Source organism: Balaenoptera borealis (genome assembly GCF_965194805.1).
Source record: "Balaenoptera borealis genome assembly, chromosome: 14".
Taxonomy (NCBI): Eukaryota; Metazoa; Chordata; class Mammalia; order Artiodactyla; family Balaenopteridae; genus Balaenoptera; species Balaenoptera borealis.
The window spans coordinates 65,382,979-65,400,833 of NC_138875.1; the positions used below are offsets into that span (position 1 = coordinate 65,382,979).

General features: G+C 58.9%; 1 protein-coding gene across 2 annotated transcripts in view; it reads right to left on the reverse strand.

Annotated features, from left to right (window-relative positions):
* PPM1F (protein phosphatase, Mg2+/Mn2+ dependent 1F) overlaps nucleotides 1-17,855 on the reverse strand; it is a 27,387-nt gene continuing 9,532 nt past the window's right edge. For both annotated transcript variants that reach the window (XM_082353934.1, XM_082353933.1), the window contains exons 3-8: nucleotides 13,353-13,474; nucleotides 9,578-9,780; nucleotides 8,866-9,054; nucleotides 6,691-6,834; nucleotides 4,650-4,743; nucleotides 1-3,492 (exon numbers count right to left, since the gene is read on the reverse strand). In XM_082353934.1, the coding sequence (XP_082210060.1) occupies nucleotides 3,185-3,492; nucleotides 4,650-4,743; nucleotides 6,691-6,834; nucleotides 8,866-9,054; nucleotides 9,578-9,780; nucleotides 13,353-13,474 (1,060 nt within the window). In that variant the 3' untranslated portion in view covers nucleotides 1-3,184. The remainder of the gene's footprint in view (nucleotides 3,493-4,649; nucleotides 4,744-6,690; nucleotides 6,835-8,865; nucleotides 9,055-9,577; nucleotides 9,781-13,352; nucleotides 13,475-17,855) is intronic.

Sequence of the window (17,855 nt, forward strand, 5' to 3'; positions counted from 1 at the left end):
TGGGGTTCAGAGCTTATGGTTTATTGACGCGAGCACAGAGGCCCCTGGGACTTGTCCCTTGGATGGGGAAACAGCCACCCTGTCTGGGAACAAGACCTCCTCGCACAGAACACCACTTCCAGGAAGCGCACCAAGATGTGCACGGATAAACCCTGCAAGGCCGCAGGTGCATTTGGCAAAGCTGTGGAGCCTCGGGGAAGAGCGCAGGCCTCCGGGGCTGCCCACTTGGGGCTGCAGCCAGAATCAAACCCAATAGCTCATTCTGCAAAGGCCCACTTGGTCTCCATTTGGCTCGGGTCGGGGCCAGGCCCAGGAGCAGCGCAGCTGTACCCCCACCCTCTGAATACTGCAGACGTGGCCAGGACACCTGAGTCCACGGTGGAACTCTAGCTGCAGGGGAAGGGGCAATGGGGGGGGCCACATGATGGCCCAAGGAGGACAGGGGTCGCTAGGTGACCCAGGACCCCAGACAGACAGCCTGTGCTTCTCCTGTGAGGCCTGCCCCCCGTCGCTCTTCCCCCTGAAACACACCAGTTCCTAGTCCTGGATGCTGAGGATGGGCTGGGTCAGGGAGGCCGCGTTTCCCCCTGGGATTTCGGCACTGGCGCTGGCCCCTCTCCTGGGCCTCCCCCACCCCTGCTGCCTGGGAGCAGCCCCACCTGCGAAAGCAGGGCTCAATAGCTCTGGCTTTTGTTTTCCATATAAGGAAGGCGCTGGCATCAGTAGCTTGATTCTTCCCCAGCCCACTTACTGTTAAGAATAGATACTAATAATACTTAATCACCCCTCCCTGCTGGGGGGGGGAGGGGCCCTTAGTCCTGGCAGCATCGCCCCAAGATGCCCCAGTTTGCCCAGCACCTCCGGAATTCCAGTGGCGGCTGCACAGACTCAGTGCAACAGACTCAGTACAGAGGGGACACTGAGGCCCAGGGACGCACAAAGATAATGACCGAGTGACAAAGCTGGGGCTTGAGGAGGCGACCAAGGTTTCCAGACCAGTGTCCCTGGCTAGTGGCCCTCTTGGGACTATGACCCGAAGAGGAAGTGGGCCAGGACTCGCAGAGGCTGAAGGTGTCCAGTCCAGAGGGGAGGATGGCTCTGTGCCCAGGCGGTGCACGAGGCAGGGCTCCCTCAGGCCCCCACCCCAACCTGAGGGCTGGATGATCCCTGTCCTGGGAGGGGCCGACGAGGGGGCCTCTGGCTCCCAGAAGGCGGGGCATTCAGGTTAGCCAGAGCAACACCTGGTCACTGGGCCACCAAAGCTGCTCTCTGAATTGTGACCATGCTAAAGATGCTTTCTACCAGGAGCCCCTGAGCACGTGGTCTCAGCCGCTTCATCCCTGCTGGGACGGGGTGGGAGGGAAACGCTGAGCCTGCAGGTGGCATCCCCCTGCTTCCTGGGGACTGGCCTTAGGAGGGGCTCTCACCGCCCTCCCTTCCCTGGGTGAGGGGGGCAGAGGCTCCCTCAGTGCAGCCGGGATCAGGGTGCGCCCTGCACAGCCTGTCCTGGGCCCTGCTACTGCAGGTGGACTCTGACCGCCTCCATGGGACCCTGCAGCCTCAGGGACCCGGCACCACGCCCCCTCAGTGACATCCTCTAAAGCCTCAGCTAAGCCACCCACTGACCTTCCCAGACCTGCCGGCCTCTGCCTGTGGCAGCCTGCCCACCACAGGAAGCCCAGGTCCTCCCACCAGGTACCCCTCTCCCTGGGCCCTGACCTCTGCCTGGAGCCCTTGCCCGGCCCTGCGCTTCCAACCCTATACCCACTCAATGGGAGCCAGCAGGCAGGTGGGCTGCAGGCAAAGCAAGGCAGCAGAGGCCGCCACCCACAGGCAGAGAAGGACAGACTCCCAGTGGCATCCCCCCTGCCTCCAAACACAGCCGGAGACCCTCAGGCTGCCTCGGCCTTGCAGAGCCCTTTAGGTGTGTTTCCTGTTGAAACCAGTTCAACTACCAACACACATGACCTTCTGGAACATTCCAAACAGCAGCAAGGACCCGCCCACTGGCAGAGCTCAGTCCCTCAGCCTGGGGTCCAGTCAGAGACGTGAGAGGCAGGGCCACAGTCACCACGACTCTGGAGCCCCGAGGCCCAGCCCACGTTCTCATCGGCGCATCACAAAGGCAGAAAACTCTTCCGGGAAGAATTCTGGCCAAAATTATACCATTCTGACAAAACAAATCCTGCTTTTGAAAAAACTGAAACGTGCTATCGGAACCAGTCACAGGCCTGGCAGTTCCAGCCTTGCCTAAAGCTAGCTGTTTAAGGCACTTGAATGGCTTATTTACACCACCTGGAAAAGTGTGTGTTTCAATCCTGATTTAGGGGAAAAAATCCAGTAATACTGCAAAAGAAGTTTCTCAAAAAAAAAAAAAAAAAAGCAATTCTTAAGTTTTCTAAGGAATAAAATAAGTGCTGAGCTCTGCTTAAGTTATATGACACAACGGGTCCTATTGGCACTGACAGAACAAGGACAAAACCTGAAATACTGCTTCTGAATTAGACTTTTCCCCAGAAAAAAAAAACCACAAACAAGACACACGTGTCTTTGTCTGAGCGTTCCCTCCCTGGTGCACGAGGGGTGAGCGGGAACCAGGGAGGTCACTGGTGGGCACCGCAGATCAGACCCCTGGCGCCGGCCCCCTTCCCCATGAGGCCACCCTCCCCACTTGGGAAGCCACTTGGCTTGGCCAGGACCTGCTGGGCATCAAGACCAGCCAGGAACATCAGTCCATACAAGCCCTCCCAGTAATGGGCAGTGAGGGGCGGATGGGAAAACTTTGCTGGACACCCAGGGCACTGGAAAATGTCTGCGGCTCCTGGTTCTGCCCAAAGGTCCCACACACAGAGTCCTGCTACCCTGCGAGCATGCCCAGTGTCTTTGGTTTGGCTGTGGCCGCTGCCTGTAGCCTCTGGTCCCACCCCCTGCCCGATGGGGCCCAGAGCCTGTCCACTTCCTGGGCCCCTTCTCCTCCGTGAAGTCTCCTTCTTGGGCTTCCTTTGGACATCCCGCCATCCCACTGTCACCCCGTCTGCTGTGAGCAGGCGATGCCCCTGGCAGCCACCAGGATGGGGTGACGCAAGCAGGGCCAGAGGCCGTGGGTGGTGTCGCCTGCCCACCTCCTGCCGTGTCCTAAGGCATCCGCGGGGGAGGATCATGGGGGTGGGGGGGCCCGGACCTCCTAGCTTCTTGGCACAGCGTCAGTCTCTGGCTCCAGCAGGTCTCGGGGGTCCCGGAGAAAGACCACCATGACCGTGATGTTGTCGTGGGAGCCCCGCTCCCGGGCGGCAGCCACCAGCTCCTCAGCCACGCGCAGCCCGCTGCCCTGCTGCCCGACCAGGTGGCTCCGCACGAGGCCGGCCACCTCCTGGTGGGGGACCACGTCGAAGAAGCCATCGCAGGCCAGCAGCAGGTAGTCCTCGGAGCCCGTCAGCTCCCGCGAGGCCGTGTCCGCCTCCCCAGACACGTAGGGCTTCTGGAAGACGTCCCCTGGGCGCGGGAGAGAATCGTGAGGGCCACGCCCCTGCTGCTGTCCCTTCCCCGGGCCCTGGCCTGCCTGTGGCCACCCTGCCTCCAACACAGGGTGAAAAGGTAGCTTCGCAGGGTGCCAAGTGCTCCAAAGGAACAGAGCAGGGCGATGCGACAGACTTGCCCTGTGTCCCCGCGGGCAGAGTCAGAACCCAGCAGGGCCAAGGGCAGCCCCCTACAAGAGCTGCCTCACTTCAGAGGGGACACAGGCTGAGGATGCTGTCCGGGTGTGGCCCTGGCCCTCCCCAGTCCCTGCGCTCCCTGCGCACCCAACGGGCGCCTCAGCCGAGTCGGGATGCTGGCTCTGCCTCCCATGCACCCTCTCCCAACCCCCTATCGCAGGAGAGAACAGGGCACAGCCTCGCCCGATCCTGCCCTGGGCTTCTCTCCTCCTCAGGCCTCCCCTGAGGGCTTCCCGCTGGTCCTCCTCCCCCGCTGTGGCCCACTTCTCCCCAGGGCACGAGCCAGACATGTTGCTCCCTGACACGGAGCTGCCCAGTGGTCCCCTCTCCAGTCCCGGTCCCCTTGGAAGGAGCCTGACCCTTCCTGGCCTCCACGTGGGCCACCTCCCGGGGTCCAGCTGTAAGGAAGGCACCATGTGTGTCAAGAAGCACAGAACATTTCAGGAGGCTTGGAGGGGCCGGGGCCACATCTCAGCGTGTGGTGGGGGAGCAGGAAGGGAGCGATTTCTTAGCCCTGGAGGGAGGTCTGAGCCCCAGACCAAGGCCCGGCAGCCACAGGAGAAGACAGGGTGGGGGAGGGGGTGCCGTTTTTCTCACTTTTTTTTTAAGATAGAAAAAAGAATCATCAGCGTGAAAGGTGGGTAGGGGAGGGTGAGCCTCATTTATAGACTGTCTACTAAAAATTACCTTTAGCACATACAGTAACTGCCAAGGGTTTCCTCTTAGATCTTTCTCAGAAACTGTTTTAATGAATATAACTTAAGCTGCAATTATCTGTGCAGGATGCAAGTTTCCAAGGTGGCTACACCTGTGCTCTGGATTCACCAGAGCCCTTTTGCAATCTGACTGATGAGCAGGTGAGGCTGCATTCCCAGACCGCCCGGTGAGCACAGTCCCGGGCCCTGGGGCCCCCTCCCATCCCCCTCACCTCCTTACCGATGGCTCTGGAGACGGCCAGGGTCCCGTTGACCCTCCAGCAGTCCATGTGGGACACGAAGCCACCCAGTGCCTCGATGCGGTCCTTCTCGTCCTGCGGAGACAGCCAGGGTGGGCCGGGTAGGCCGCGTGTGCCGATGGGGTGCCCGCGCTGCCCAAGGGGAGACCAGCTGGTTCCACGGCAGCACTGGGAGCCGCGGCTTTGATCAACGCCCAAGGGAAGCCTTAGTGAGGCAGTGAGGAATGATGAACAACCTAAATCATCCCAAAGATGCAGGAATGGCTAAGCAGGTGATGGTGCCAACGAAGACGGACGGCCAGTCCCCGAGCAGCCTTTCGGGGTCCAGGAAATGCTCACGGCAGCAGAAAGAGCCAGAGCCCTGGGGTCCAGGTGGGGATGCTGTGCCTCCCTCAATGGACCAAGCATGTGTACCTGCAGCCACTCTGCAGGGCTAGATGAAACCTGAACCAGGCCCTGGACGAGCCCTGTGCCCCTGCGTTCTTGTCCTTCTCACCCCACCCCTACCCCCATCCAGGCGCTGTCCAGCTCCACAAAGGACGACGGTGCTCCAGGCCTAAGAGGACAGCACAGAGGCCTGGTCTAGCCATGAGTCCTAAAAACCGTTCGGTCCTATAAACTCCCCCGAAGGAGAGGTTTCCCAGACGTGAGCCTGCTGCCTGAAGGGCGGTAACACAGCGTCTGTGCTGGAGCAAAACCCCATTGCCCCGTGCCCTCCCCTGTGGCTCCCACCTCTGCTACCTCACCTGTACAAGGCTGGGGCATCCTGGGGCTCGGGGCACCCCTATCTTCACCTCCTGTCTCCTGGGACACCTACCGCCTCGGCTGCCCTCTCACCTCATCCTTCCCACCTGCCCGAAACAGCTTCCCCAAGGGCAAGCCCAGAGCTGGTGGCCGGTGGGTGGGTTCCCAGCGGCTTGGCTCAGCAAGGCTCCCTGCCCACTGCTTCCTCTCACCAGCCCCACCTCCTGCCCACTCGCCCAGGGCTGAGGGGCTGAGTGGCTCACCTGTGCGCTGCCCAGGCAGGTGGCCGTTCCTCCTATGCTCCCTGCCACAGGGCTGCGCTCTCCTGCTTCCCCCCTACCTCTGATGGGACTCGCCCAGTCTCCTGCCACACCCTCCCCACTGCAGACCCTGCAGCTCCACGCGTGGCCCCCGGGCCCATATCCCCAGCCCCTCCAGTCTTCACGGGGTGTCCCGCCAGCCCCCGCACTCCCAGGGAACATCCCAGCCCTCAGACCCAAAGCTCCCCGAGCTCCCCGGCCCTCAGACCAAAGGCATCACCACCCTCTTAGAGGCCCAAGGCCTCTCTGGCTCCCCATCCCAAAGCCTGGCCTCCCTCTTCTCTGTCCCTCCTGACTTGACAGGCAGGTCCTCCCCACAGCTGGCCAGCGACTACAGTGGCGTCTTTGTGACCCAAGCCTCAGCTTGCCCTCCGCTGGTCCGATCATTCCAGAAGCCATCAGATTCCTTACAAAGTGCCTCCTGCCCCAGGAGCAGCGGCCGTGAGTGCCTCAGTGGCCGGTCCTGGCTTAACCTGCTCTCTCCTGGACTCCAGGCCTGGCCTGCCGGGCCCACACCTGCCTTGGGATCCAGCTCTGCCTCCTTCCCTCTCATTTCCGCATCTCCCAGCAGCTTGTCCATGCCCTGCAGCTCTCAGCCCCAAGTCTGGTCCCTTCCAGCTCCGACTCAGCGTCACCTCCTCCCCCACAGCCCAGGTGGCTGACCACTCCCCACCTGTGTGCAGGAGAGGACCCTGCCCGTTAACTCCACTTACTGCGCCGCCTGCTGGGCAGAGGGCCCAGCTCTCCCCCGCAGCTCTGGGCTCCATGTTGCTGTGACAGGAAGGGCTCACGCGGGATTCCTGCCAGCTAAAGCCCCAAGCGTTATGGGACCCCCAGCCACTCGAGTCAGGCGGGGAGCCCTCCCCTGGAGGAGCACCAGGAGTTTCCTGGGAAGATGGTCCAGGGCTCCTTTACGTCCTAGTCCCCCTGACCGTCTGCCTGCCCGGGGGCCCCTTACCTGCCGCTCAGGTCTGTGTGGCTCCATCAGCTTCACCACCTGCCCCTGCTGCACCAGGACCACCTGGGAGTCCCCGAGCCAGGCCACATGCAGGGTGTTCCCGGCGATGAGCGCGCACACCCCTGTAGTGCCGCTCTGCAGCCGCTGCAGGGAGAGGGCGCACATGGGTGAGGATGGCGAGGCCGCCACAGGCACACGCCCCACGCTGGCCAGACACCGACCCCGGAACAGCGCTCAGAGGGAAACAGGAACAGACCGATGCACGCAGGGACCACGCAGCAGGAAAGGGGCATTTACATCAAGTCAGCAGAGCAGACTCTGCTGTTTCACGGTGTCAGAAAGCAGACAGGTGGGTGTCTGGGGAGCAGTGGGGCGGGGGCGGGGATGACCAAAGACAGAAGAAACTTTGGGGGTGATAAATACATGTTACCATGGTGAGGGGCACACGGGCATAGACACATGCCAAAACCTACCAGACGGTACTCTTTGGACAAGTGGAGTCTCTTATATGTTAATTACGTGTCAGCAAAGGTGTTTTTAATAATACAGCCTAAGCTAAACACCTCTGCCTCAGAGACTCCTTTCTTGACTATGAGCAGCAGCCCTGAGGTCCCGGGTGGCTGGGCTCCCACCTCAGTCTTAGACCTGGAAGGTTTTCTGTTTAGATTCAAATCCAGCCTTGTTGATTCTGGTGAGGTCTGTGTTCAGAGCATCTGATGACAGTGCCTCCTGCCCCCACCACGTCTCCTCCTGAGCCTTGTCGATGGGGCCAGGCCTGAGCTCTCTGGGCCTGTTTCTCCATCTCAGAAAGGGACACGATCTTAGTATCCACCCTGCTAGGAGCACCCCCGAGGTTCCGAGGTGAGATTCAGTGGGCAGTAAGGTCAGAGGGACCGGATGCGTCCTTTCTTCTTTCAGAAACAAACACCTCATCGCGGTAACTGCCGACACCAGCAGCCTAGAGAGACCTGCCCGGGGGGTGGTGTTTGGGGGGTGGGGAGCATCAGGTGGACCACGTGTTGCTGCTTCCCATTATTGCCCTTCGACGATGGTGCATTTTTCACAAATTGAAGGTTTGTGGCAACCCTGCCTCGAGCAAGTTTATCGTCACCATTTTTCCAACAGCATTTGCTCACTTCCTGTCTCTGTGCCACATTTTGGTAACTCCTGCGATATTTCAAACTTTTTCATTATTATTATTCTCTTTCATGGTGATCTGTGATCAGTCATCTTTGATGTTCCTACTGCAAAAAGATCATGACTCGAAGGCTCAGATGATGGCTAACATTTTTTAGCAATAAGGTGTTTTTTACAGTACGTGTGTTGTTTTAGATGTAATTCTGCTGCACGCTTACAGATGAGGGTACAATGTAAACATAGCTTTTATCTGCACTGGGAAACCAAAACATTCATGTGACTCGCTTTATCCCAATATGCACGTTACAAAGGTGGTCTGGAACCAAATCCGCAAGATCTCAGAGGTCTGCCTGTATCGGTGCTGTGTTTTGTTTTCTGTACTTTACGATGTTTAGACAAATCAAGGGCCTTCTGAATCCTGAAGAAAGTACTCCTCCCAGGGCTAATTCTTAAAGAGAGCAAATGTCTCACCAGGGAGTGTGCCTTTTCTGCACAAGCCAGGTGGTCTGAGCCCATGTCCTCAGCCACCTCCTTGGTCCCTTGCCAGGCCAACATCTCCCTGGCCTGGATGGCTGGGGACCACCCCGTAGCCCAGAGCCTGTCAGGCTTATTCAAACCATCTGGTCCTCAGCTTGTGACGTGCCTGCCTACGGAGGTCACGTTGAAGCCTTGGGGCCACGCTTTCCTCTCTCTCGGCCTCCTGGCTGACCCTGGTGCTCCCCGTGTGGCCCTGCGTGGGGTGGCGTCTCCTCTTGGGAACCACAAGGCAGATGCCTCTGCATCTGTCATCCCAATGTACCTGATTAGGAGGAAATCCTGGGTGCATTTTAAGACAAGCTGCCCTTCCCCGTAAGGCCCTCACACCCTCTGCTGGAGCGGGGGCAGCCTCACACTGCTTCTATTCAAGCCCCCTTCCAGGCACGAGTGAAAGGACACGACTGCCAGCAGGGCTGAGCGAGGGCCTTCTGCCAGCACCAGCCACTTCGGCTTCCTTCCCTCTGCGAGGCCTGGCCCCTCTGGCCCCACTGCAGTTCTCACCTCTCGCCTGGCTTTCCAAAGGAACATCTCATCGGTGCAGCGGAAGGCTGCTTGCAGGGCCCCCGTGGGGTCAGTGGGCAGCTCTGGTCGGTGGGCAGCGACAGCGTGCACGTGCACAGATGCGTACCTCGCAGCATCCACCCCTCCGTGCCCATCGAACACGGCAAAGTAGGCACGGTCCACAGAGTCCTGGGGGGGAGCGTGGTGGGGGTCACGGTCCTGCCGGCCCTGGGCCTGACTGAGGCCGCAACCTAGCCAGAGACTCTGGTCTGGGGGTGGAGATGGGCACTTCTGGGACAGGGTGTGGCAGGACAGCACGCTTTCCACCACTGGACAGGCTACGTCGGGGGGTCTGGGAGAGGATGACCCTCGGGAGCCTCAACTTATGCTCTGGGCCCAGCTGGGGGGAGCATGGGATGAGGGGAGAGGTGCCAGGTGGCTCCCAGTGGGTGGGGAGAGCAGGCTCAGCAAGCAGGGGTCCAGGTGCATGTGGTGCTGGGGCCTCCCGTTCCTTAGCCCGTCAGCCGGGAAAGCCAGAGGCTGGGGGCTGCCCAGGCCCAGGAGCGCTGGGACCTGGCCCCCTGACGGCAGCCGTGGTCATTCCTCCTGTCTCGGCTCCAGCCGGCAGCCCCGCTCGGCACCTAGGGTCCTCCCCCGACCTTGCAACCTCCCCCTTCCCGCCCGGCCCTCCCTGCCGAGGCAGAGCACTCACCGATAGGCCAAAGAGCAGGTTGAAGGCAGGGAGGCACACGTGCCGGTCCTCCATCCTGCGGCGGGCGTTGCGGATGGCGTGCACGGAGACCAGCCACTGCCGCTGTGGGACCCGGGCAGCCACGGGCACCTGCTTCTGCCACTGGCTGCACACTTCCCAGAGCCGGTCAAAGAGGCTCCGCGCCAGGCCCACAGCGTCCAGCACTGAGGGGCAGGACAGGGGGCTGTTAGGGAAGCACCACCGCAGGCCCTTGGGGGCTCCCCACTCTCCACGCCCTTCCCGTGGCCCCTGTAGCCCGTCGCCGCCCAGGGCCTCCTGAGCACAGCAGTCTAAGAAACCGCGCGGACAGCCTGTGTCATCAGCATGAGAAGTGTCTGGTTTGGCAACACACACAAGGAACACCTCCCCCCCCCAACATGGCGAGGCCACGCCCCTCACGGGAGCCCACCCCAAGGAAAGAGCCGGATATGCAAAGATAATTTAAAAACAAGTACAGAATCATTTATAATTGTGTATTAATTAGAAATAATATACGTCTAACAACAGAGTAAATTATGGTTTGTTCTCCCGGCGATGAATTAAGCTGCTATTTTTCACAACTAAACACGTAACTGCCATTTGGCCCAGCAATTGCACCCTGGGGCTCGAATCCCAGAGAAATGGAGACTAGTTCATGTGAGACATGCGCCTGGTGGTCCCAGAAGTGTTATCTGCAACAGCCAAAAGATGGAATCAGCCCAGACATCCTTTAACAGATGAACGATAAACTCCCAAACATCGCACCCCGAACAGTGCTCACAGGAAGGAAGGAAAGAGCTACTGACACACAGAGACCTGGGCGAATCTCAGGGAACCATGCTCAGTGAAAAAAGCCAATCCCGTGTGATTCCATTTATACGCATCCTTGAAACGACAAGATTACAGAGATGGGTGGCTGTCAGGGGTTAGGGTGGGGAGGGGGTATTAGGGTAGCCATAAAGGTAACATGACATCCTTGTGGGATGAGATTACGTCATGATCCTAGTCGTGATATTTCACTAGTTTTCGAGATGTTACCATTGGGGGAAACAGGATAAAGATGCAGGGGGTCCCTCACTGTTATTTCTCACAACCGCACGCGAGGCTACGGTTACCTGAGTTTAATTTTAAAAAGTTAAAGGGTGAAACAGAAATAGACTTTGCAAGCATATGAGATGCTCATGTCACGACATTAAAAAAAATTGATATTAAGAAAAAATGTGGGGCTTCCCTGGTGGCGCAGTGGTTAGGAATCCGCCTGCCAATGCAGGGGACACGGGTTTGTGCCCCGGTCCGGGAAGATCCCACATGCCGCAGAGCGGCTAGGCCCGTGAGCCACAACTACTGAGCCTGCGTGTCTGGAGCCTGTGCTCCGCAACGGGAGAGGCCGTGACAGTGAGAGGCCCGCGCACCACGATGAAGAGTGGCCCCCGCTTGCCGCAACTGGAGAAAGCCCTTGCACAGAAACGAAGACCCAACACAGCCAAAAATAAATAAATAAATAAATAAATTTATTTAAAAAAAAAAAAGTTTAAAGAAACAATGTGAAAAAAAAAGAAAGAGAGGAAATTACACATATGGTTTGATCATGAGAACGTGAAAAGCCTTCGACCCGCTTGGGCCCAGAAGAGGCGGGAAAGGCATAAACCCCATAAGGTCAGCAGTGGGCATCCGCAGGGCTGGGTCTGTGGCTGAGGCTTTTCCTTAAGGACACTTTTTTGTGCTTTTCCCATATTCCACTACAACCAGGAGCTGGTTTTAAAATTCGTCCATAAATGCTTTGCTACTTCTCCCTTCGAGAATGGGGCCTAATCCCCTCCCCTTGAGGGCAGGAAGGAGGACCTCGGCCCACAGACTCCCCAGGCCGCTCAAGGGAACTGCTCGCTGGGGCAGGGCGGGGTTGTTGGAGGCTCCACCTGCCCGGCCACACAGAGGTCTCAGTCACACCTCCGCCCTCAGGAGTTGATTCTTTTTTTAAAAAAATTAATTTTTATCTGTGTTGGGTCTTAGTTGCGGCATGCGGGATCTTTTGTTGCGGTGCGCAGGCTTCTCTCTAGTTGTGGCGTGTAGGTTTTCTCTCCAGTTGTGGTGCGTGGGCTCCAGGGCGTGTGGGTTCTCTCACTGAGGCGCATGAGCTCAGTAGTTGTGGCGCTCGGGCTTAGTTGCCCCGCGGCATGTGGGATCTTAGTTCCCCGACCAGGGATTGAACCTGTGTCCCCTACATTGGAAGGCAGATTCTTTACCACTGGACCACCAGGGAAGTCCCAGGGCAGTGATTATTATAACACCCGAGTGATGCCAGTTTTGCAAGAATGGCTTTGAGAGACTGATTTGACTGTGTTCTACTCCCATGACAGGGGTGAACCGTTGAGGGCGGCGGGCCCAGGCCTGCTTGGAGGGCAGGGCCGGCCGAGATGTCCTTCCCCTTCCCCAGCCCGCAGAGCCCCCAGGCCTGGCTCTAGGGTGTCAGCCGCGCAGTTCCTTCCCGCCAGCAGGTGGCGCTGACTTCCCGCTGGACGTGGGCGGGGCTGGCGGGGCGCCCCTTTGTGGGCCTCGCGCGGGCAGCAGGCTCTGCAGAGGACAAAGGCGGTCTGTCACCCGCACAGCCTCAGGGCAGGAATTCGGAGCTGGGCTGGGCTGGAATGCAGCCGGGCGGGGAGCCAAAGAACAGGGTGGGGGGCGAGGCCACGTGTGTCCCCCCCTCCTGGCTCTGCCCTCCATGTGGCATTAATGCTGAGTTTAAAGGGACATAACTGGATAGTAATTACGTGAGTGGTGGAGGTGTCAGGTAACCATCTGCAATGCATAAATGGACCGACTGGACACATTGTGCACTTAAATTACACAGTTACAAGTCAGTTATGTCTCAATTAAAAAACAAACAATAATAAAGCAACACAGTCCAATAGGAAATGGCAAAGGAGGGGAAATCTGCTGAGGCTCCGGCTGCCCCCGCCACCCCCCACCCAGGGCTGGACCCCAGGACCCACCCTGCTTCTCTGCATCCCGACAGGCCCACAGCCCCGCACCTTCTCCAGCAGTGTGGAGGAACTGAGACCCTGCTCAGGAGGGGCTCACCCAACACTCTGCCAGGGCCTGGCCCACAGGCCCTCACTCTCTGCAGTTCTGGTCCAACGTGAACCGACTTTTGGATGGAATACAGTTGGAAGGAACTACTAGGAAAGGGACAGAAAGGCCTGCAAAACAAGGGCCCTGCCTGATTCGAGGCTCATTCCCATCCTGGGCTCCTCTGGCCGCTGACCGCTGTTCCAGGAGCAGGACACAGGCCTCTGTGGCGTCTCCCCAGGCTCTCAGGGACCCTGGAGTCTCCACCTGACAAGGGTCCCAACCTGGATCAGCTGAGACACGGCCCGAGCTCTGGGTTTTCTACCACTGGACCCCAGGACCGGCTCCCGCATCACCACCCACTTGTCACCCGCTGAAGTGGAAGAGCGTGTGGGTGAGGCCCGTTGGCACCTCGGGCTCCTCCTGTGTGACCCGGGACAGGGCTGTTTGTCTCCCGGGCTGCGGCGCTCACGCCGCTGGCTCCATGCTGGGGAGGTCTCTCCCCGCATCTGGGCTCTGCCACCCTGTCGTGAGCACATGAGCCCGGCGCTGCCCACAACCTCCCTGTCTGCCAGCAAAACGGGAAAGGAAAGGGGGGCCACGTGAGCCCTGACGCTCCCCTGCAGCCTGGCCCCCATCTGGCTGGAGAGTGTTGCCCAATAAGCCCAGGGCCCCAAGAGGGAGAACTCACGGGTCACAGGGGCCTCCTCCTCCTCCTGCTCCGGCAACTTCCTGAACTCAGAAAGGTCCGTCTGCAGCAGCTGGGAAACTGCCTCGTGGGCCAGGCAGGCAGCAAGTGGCGGTGGAGCGCTCCTGGGGGCACGAACCCGGAGTGAGGGGCTGGCTCCTCAGCAGGATCCAGCACCCCAGAGCCTGCCCCACACTCCAGGCAGAGACCCCCAGCCCCTTTCTGCTCCTGGAGGCCCTTCCAGAGGTAGCGGTGACCGCTCACACTCCACGTGCACCCACGACAGGCAGCTCGGCCTCTGGTCCTCGTGCAGCTGGACGGCCATCCACGCAGTACCATTTATGGGGCCCTCACTGGGGCTGGTGGGGAGGGGGAGTCACAGACGTGCGAGCTGCCTCTGTTGGCCTCAGTGGCCAGGCCAAACTGCCCGACGTCCAGCCTTATACCAGCTCCTGGTCCCCAATACCAGCTGGGGACCCTTGGGGGTTGGGGAGTCCTATAAGCTGAACTGTGTCTCCCAAAATGTGTATGTTACAGTTCTAACCCCCAGTGCTTCAGAATGTGACCTTACTTGGAAATGGGGTCGCTGCAGATACAATGAGTTAAAATGAGGTCCCACTGGAGTAGGCTGGGCCCCTAATGCAGTAATGCTGGTGTCCTTATCAAAAGGGGAAATTCAGACAGAGACCCACAGGGAGATGCCCTGTGAAGGTGAAGACTGAGCCTATAGCCGAGGACCTCCAGCAACCGCCAGAGGGACCAGCCCAGCCGACATCCTGCTCTGGGACCTCCAGCCTCCAGAATCCTAAGACAATACGGTTCTGTTGTTTAAGCTGCCCAGCCCAGTGGTGCTTTGTCACGTACGCCCCAGGAAAGGAATCCAGGGAGCGTGGGACCCATGGGCAGTGTCTGGAAGATCAGGCTGTGTGCAGCCCAGGGGGTCCCTGGGCAAGGCAGGCTGTTGGGACAGCTGGTGAAGGGGAACCTGGGGAGGCAGCATGACCTTGGTGTGGCTTGAAGAGAGACATGATATGATCCAATTGGGCTTTTTAATTTTTATTTTATTTTTTTATTTTATTTTATTTTTTTTGCACTTTGATTATTGTGCTTTGCTTTACTGCACTTTGCATACACTGCATTTTTTTTAACATCTTTATTGGAGTATAATTGCTTTACAGTGGTGTGTCAGCTTCTGCTTTATAACAAAGCGAATCAGCTATACATATACATATATCCCCATATCTCTTCCCTCTTGCGTCTCCCTCCCTCCCACCCTCCCAATCCCACCCCTCTAGGTGGTCACAAAGCACCGACCTGATCTCCCTGTGCTATGTGGCTGCTTCTCACTGGCTATCTATTTTACATTTGGTAGTGTATATATGTCCATGCCACTCTCTCACTTTGTCCCAGCTTACCCTTCTCCCTCCCTGTGTCCTCAACTCCATTCGCTAGTAAGTCTGCATCTTTATTCCCATCTTGCAATTGGGCTTTTTTAGACCTCCTGGCCTCATCTTGGAGGGTGGGCCTGGCAGTGGATGGGAGGGGACAGAGCAGGCATTGGGCAGGGGACCGGGCGGGTCCGCAGTGAGTCTCAGGTTCCACTGAGGTCAAGAGGCCTGTGGCCAGTGGGCACGTGGTCTGGGTGGATGAAAGGGGTGGGGCAGAGAGCGGCCGGAACAGCTGGAGAAGTGGGGTGACCCCAGGGGTGCCACCTGGGGCCGAGTCTGGGAAGCAAGACCTCGATGGCTGCTTCCAAGGTCAGACAGGCTGTGCAGAGCAGAGCTGAGGGTCAGCGCAGGCAGGAGTGGGAAAGCAAACAAGGGGGATGGGAAGCCTCCAGTACGGGACAAGAGGGACACTAGGCAGCTCCGGGAGGTCAGGGGGTGGAGACACCGAGGCCAGTGGGAAGCATTATAGGAAATTCTTTCCACAGGCTCCAGGGCCTGCCCGCCTAGCCCCCAGCCTCGGGGGCCCGGTCCAGCCACGAAGGCCCCTGGCTCCCCGAGTATAAGGAGTGGCTCCATCCCCCAGCTGTCCCTGCAGCCTCTAGGACTCATCCTGCATCCTGGCCTGTCCCTGAAGGCTGGGCCGGGTGGGTGGGCACATCCCTCTGGGCGTCCCTGGTGTGTGTCTACAGATGGCCTTAGGGATCTACTGGGATGAATCTGTCATTTTTTAAAATGAGATAGTGACTCAGGGGAGCAGCCTCCGGACCTGCCTTTAAAAAACAACCAGCCATGGACTTCCCTGGTGGTGCAGTGGTTAAGAATCCACCTGCCAATGCAGGGGACACGGGTTCGAGCCCTGGTCCGGGAAGATCCCACATGCCACAGAGCAACTAAGCCCATGCGCCACAACTACTGAGCCTGTGCTCTAGAGCCTGCGAGCCACAACTACTGAGCTCACGTGCCACAACTACTGAAGCCCGCACGCCTAGAGCCCATGCTCCGCAACAAGAGAAGCAACCACAATGAGAAGCCCCAGCACCGCAATGAAGAGTAGCCCCTGCTTGCCGGAACTAGAGAAAGCCCGCGTGCAGCAACAAAGACCCAAAACAGCCAAAAATAAAAATTAATTAATTAATTAAAAAAAAAAAAAAAACAACCAGCCAAGTCATGAGAAGTGCGTTCCTCTGCCGTGTGGGGATTTCCTGCCAGCCTCTGGGATTTCCTTTTTCAGGGCGGGGAGAAGTGCACCTCTGCTCCCGGCGCTGGGGGCAGGGAGGTGGCTTCCGGCCATGGGGAGCGGACAATGCCTGGATGTGGGCCCCAGCCTGGCTTCCTGGCCGCCCTCCCGTCTCATCCAGGGGTGATGCCCGGCGCCCCGAGGCCCCTAAAGATGCCAGTGATGCCTCGGAGACCAGGACTAGGTACCCAAGAAATAAGAACCGCTCTTATCTGGCCACTTTGGGGTTTCCAAGGAGCCTCCAGTCTAGAAGCAGAAATGAAAACGCACATCCGTGGCTACAGTGTCAGGGACGCACCACTTAGGGACCTGAGAGGTGACCGCTGACCACAAGGGGAAGATTGGAGGTAAATCACCGCAGCCCCAACCTCGTGATCTGACTTCTGGACAGTCTCACGCAGGATTCCATTTACAACCCGAAAAACCCCGCGGACCAACACATTCGGGCCTGGATAGCCAAGAGCCTGGCACACAAACTGCTGGGACATGCGGGTAGGGGCCCTGACTGCCAGACGTGTGTAGACGTGTGACACGTGTGACATGTGTCTACACAGTAAAGAAATACTGTGACAAAAATAAATCCATTAAAATGGCTGGAAAATATGAGACTTTAAAATACCACGTTTTAACATCCTTCAAGGTTGGGAATTCCCTGGCTGGTTAAGACTGTGCTTGCACTGTCGAGGGCCCAGGTTCGATTCCTGGTCAGGGAACTAAGATCCCGCAAGCCGTGCGGTGGAACCAGAAGAAAAAAAAAAATCCTTCAAGGTGGATTCATGGGGGGCCTACAGGGGCCATGGGAGCCCACCTGCACCACCCCTGTCAGCCTCAGGCTCGGGGGCTGTGAACCCTGGCCTCTTGCCGACCACCGATGGTCTCAGGCCTGCTATGTTATCTGCTAATTAATGGGAGCTCAGTCACCCCCTGTGCTCAGGGCCTGGCGCTCTCCCCACCCCCCAGCCTCGCCCGCTGCTCAGCCTTGAGGGGCCCCGCTCTACCTTGAGAGTTTCCCCCTATTTGAGGGGGAAAGTTGAGGCACTCGCCCTTCCCCATAACTAAACTCACCCCCCAAGGCCCTGCCTGCAAGAAGGTCCTCTCGCCCTCCTCATGCCTGGCAGGGGCACCAGCCCTGCCCAGTGGCTGCTGGGGATTCAGGGCCCCTCAATGTTCCTTCTGTCCCCCAAGTGCCACTGTGGTGCCTGGTGGGCGCCAGGCCCTCCCTCCTCTGCGTTCCCAGCCCCTCGTCTCTCCCATATCCAGCACCCAGACCGCCAACGTGGCCTCGTCAGGCCCCAGGCCCGCTCGGCTCCACTGATCTGCTTTATGCCACCTGCCTCTGAAATATTTTCCCAAAGCAAAACAAAGCAGCCCGCATCGCCCTCTGCACACACCACACCGAGGGACAGGTCACCGGCATTTCCCCCGAGCTCCACGGACGCGGCCCTGGAGTGGGCCCGCAGCCTTTACGTTCCCATTGCTGACTGTTACGGGGCCTCGGGTCCCACCAAGCAGGTGCCCCGGGGGTGCGAGAGGGTGGGGCTGACCTGCCACAAAGAAAGAGCACTCGGGGACATGGAACACCACCACAGAGGCCGGGGCGTGTCCCAGCACAAGGGGTAACCCAGTGACTAGGGCTGGTGGGTGCGGCCCCTGGGGAGGGACGAGGTTCACAGGGGCCGAGTGACCCACCAGCCCTCACCCACGAACCTCCCTTGTGGCTGCTGGTGGCGCACGGCTCCCCCGACACCTGCCAAGCTGGTCGTGTCCCTCTCTGAACCTTGTCTTCACGGCCTGTGAAACGGGGACAGTGCCACCACCTCT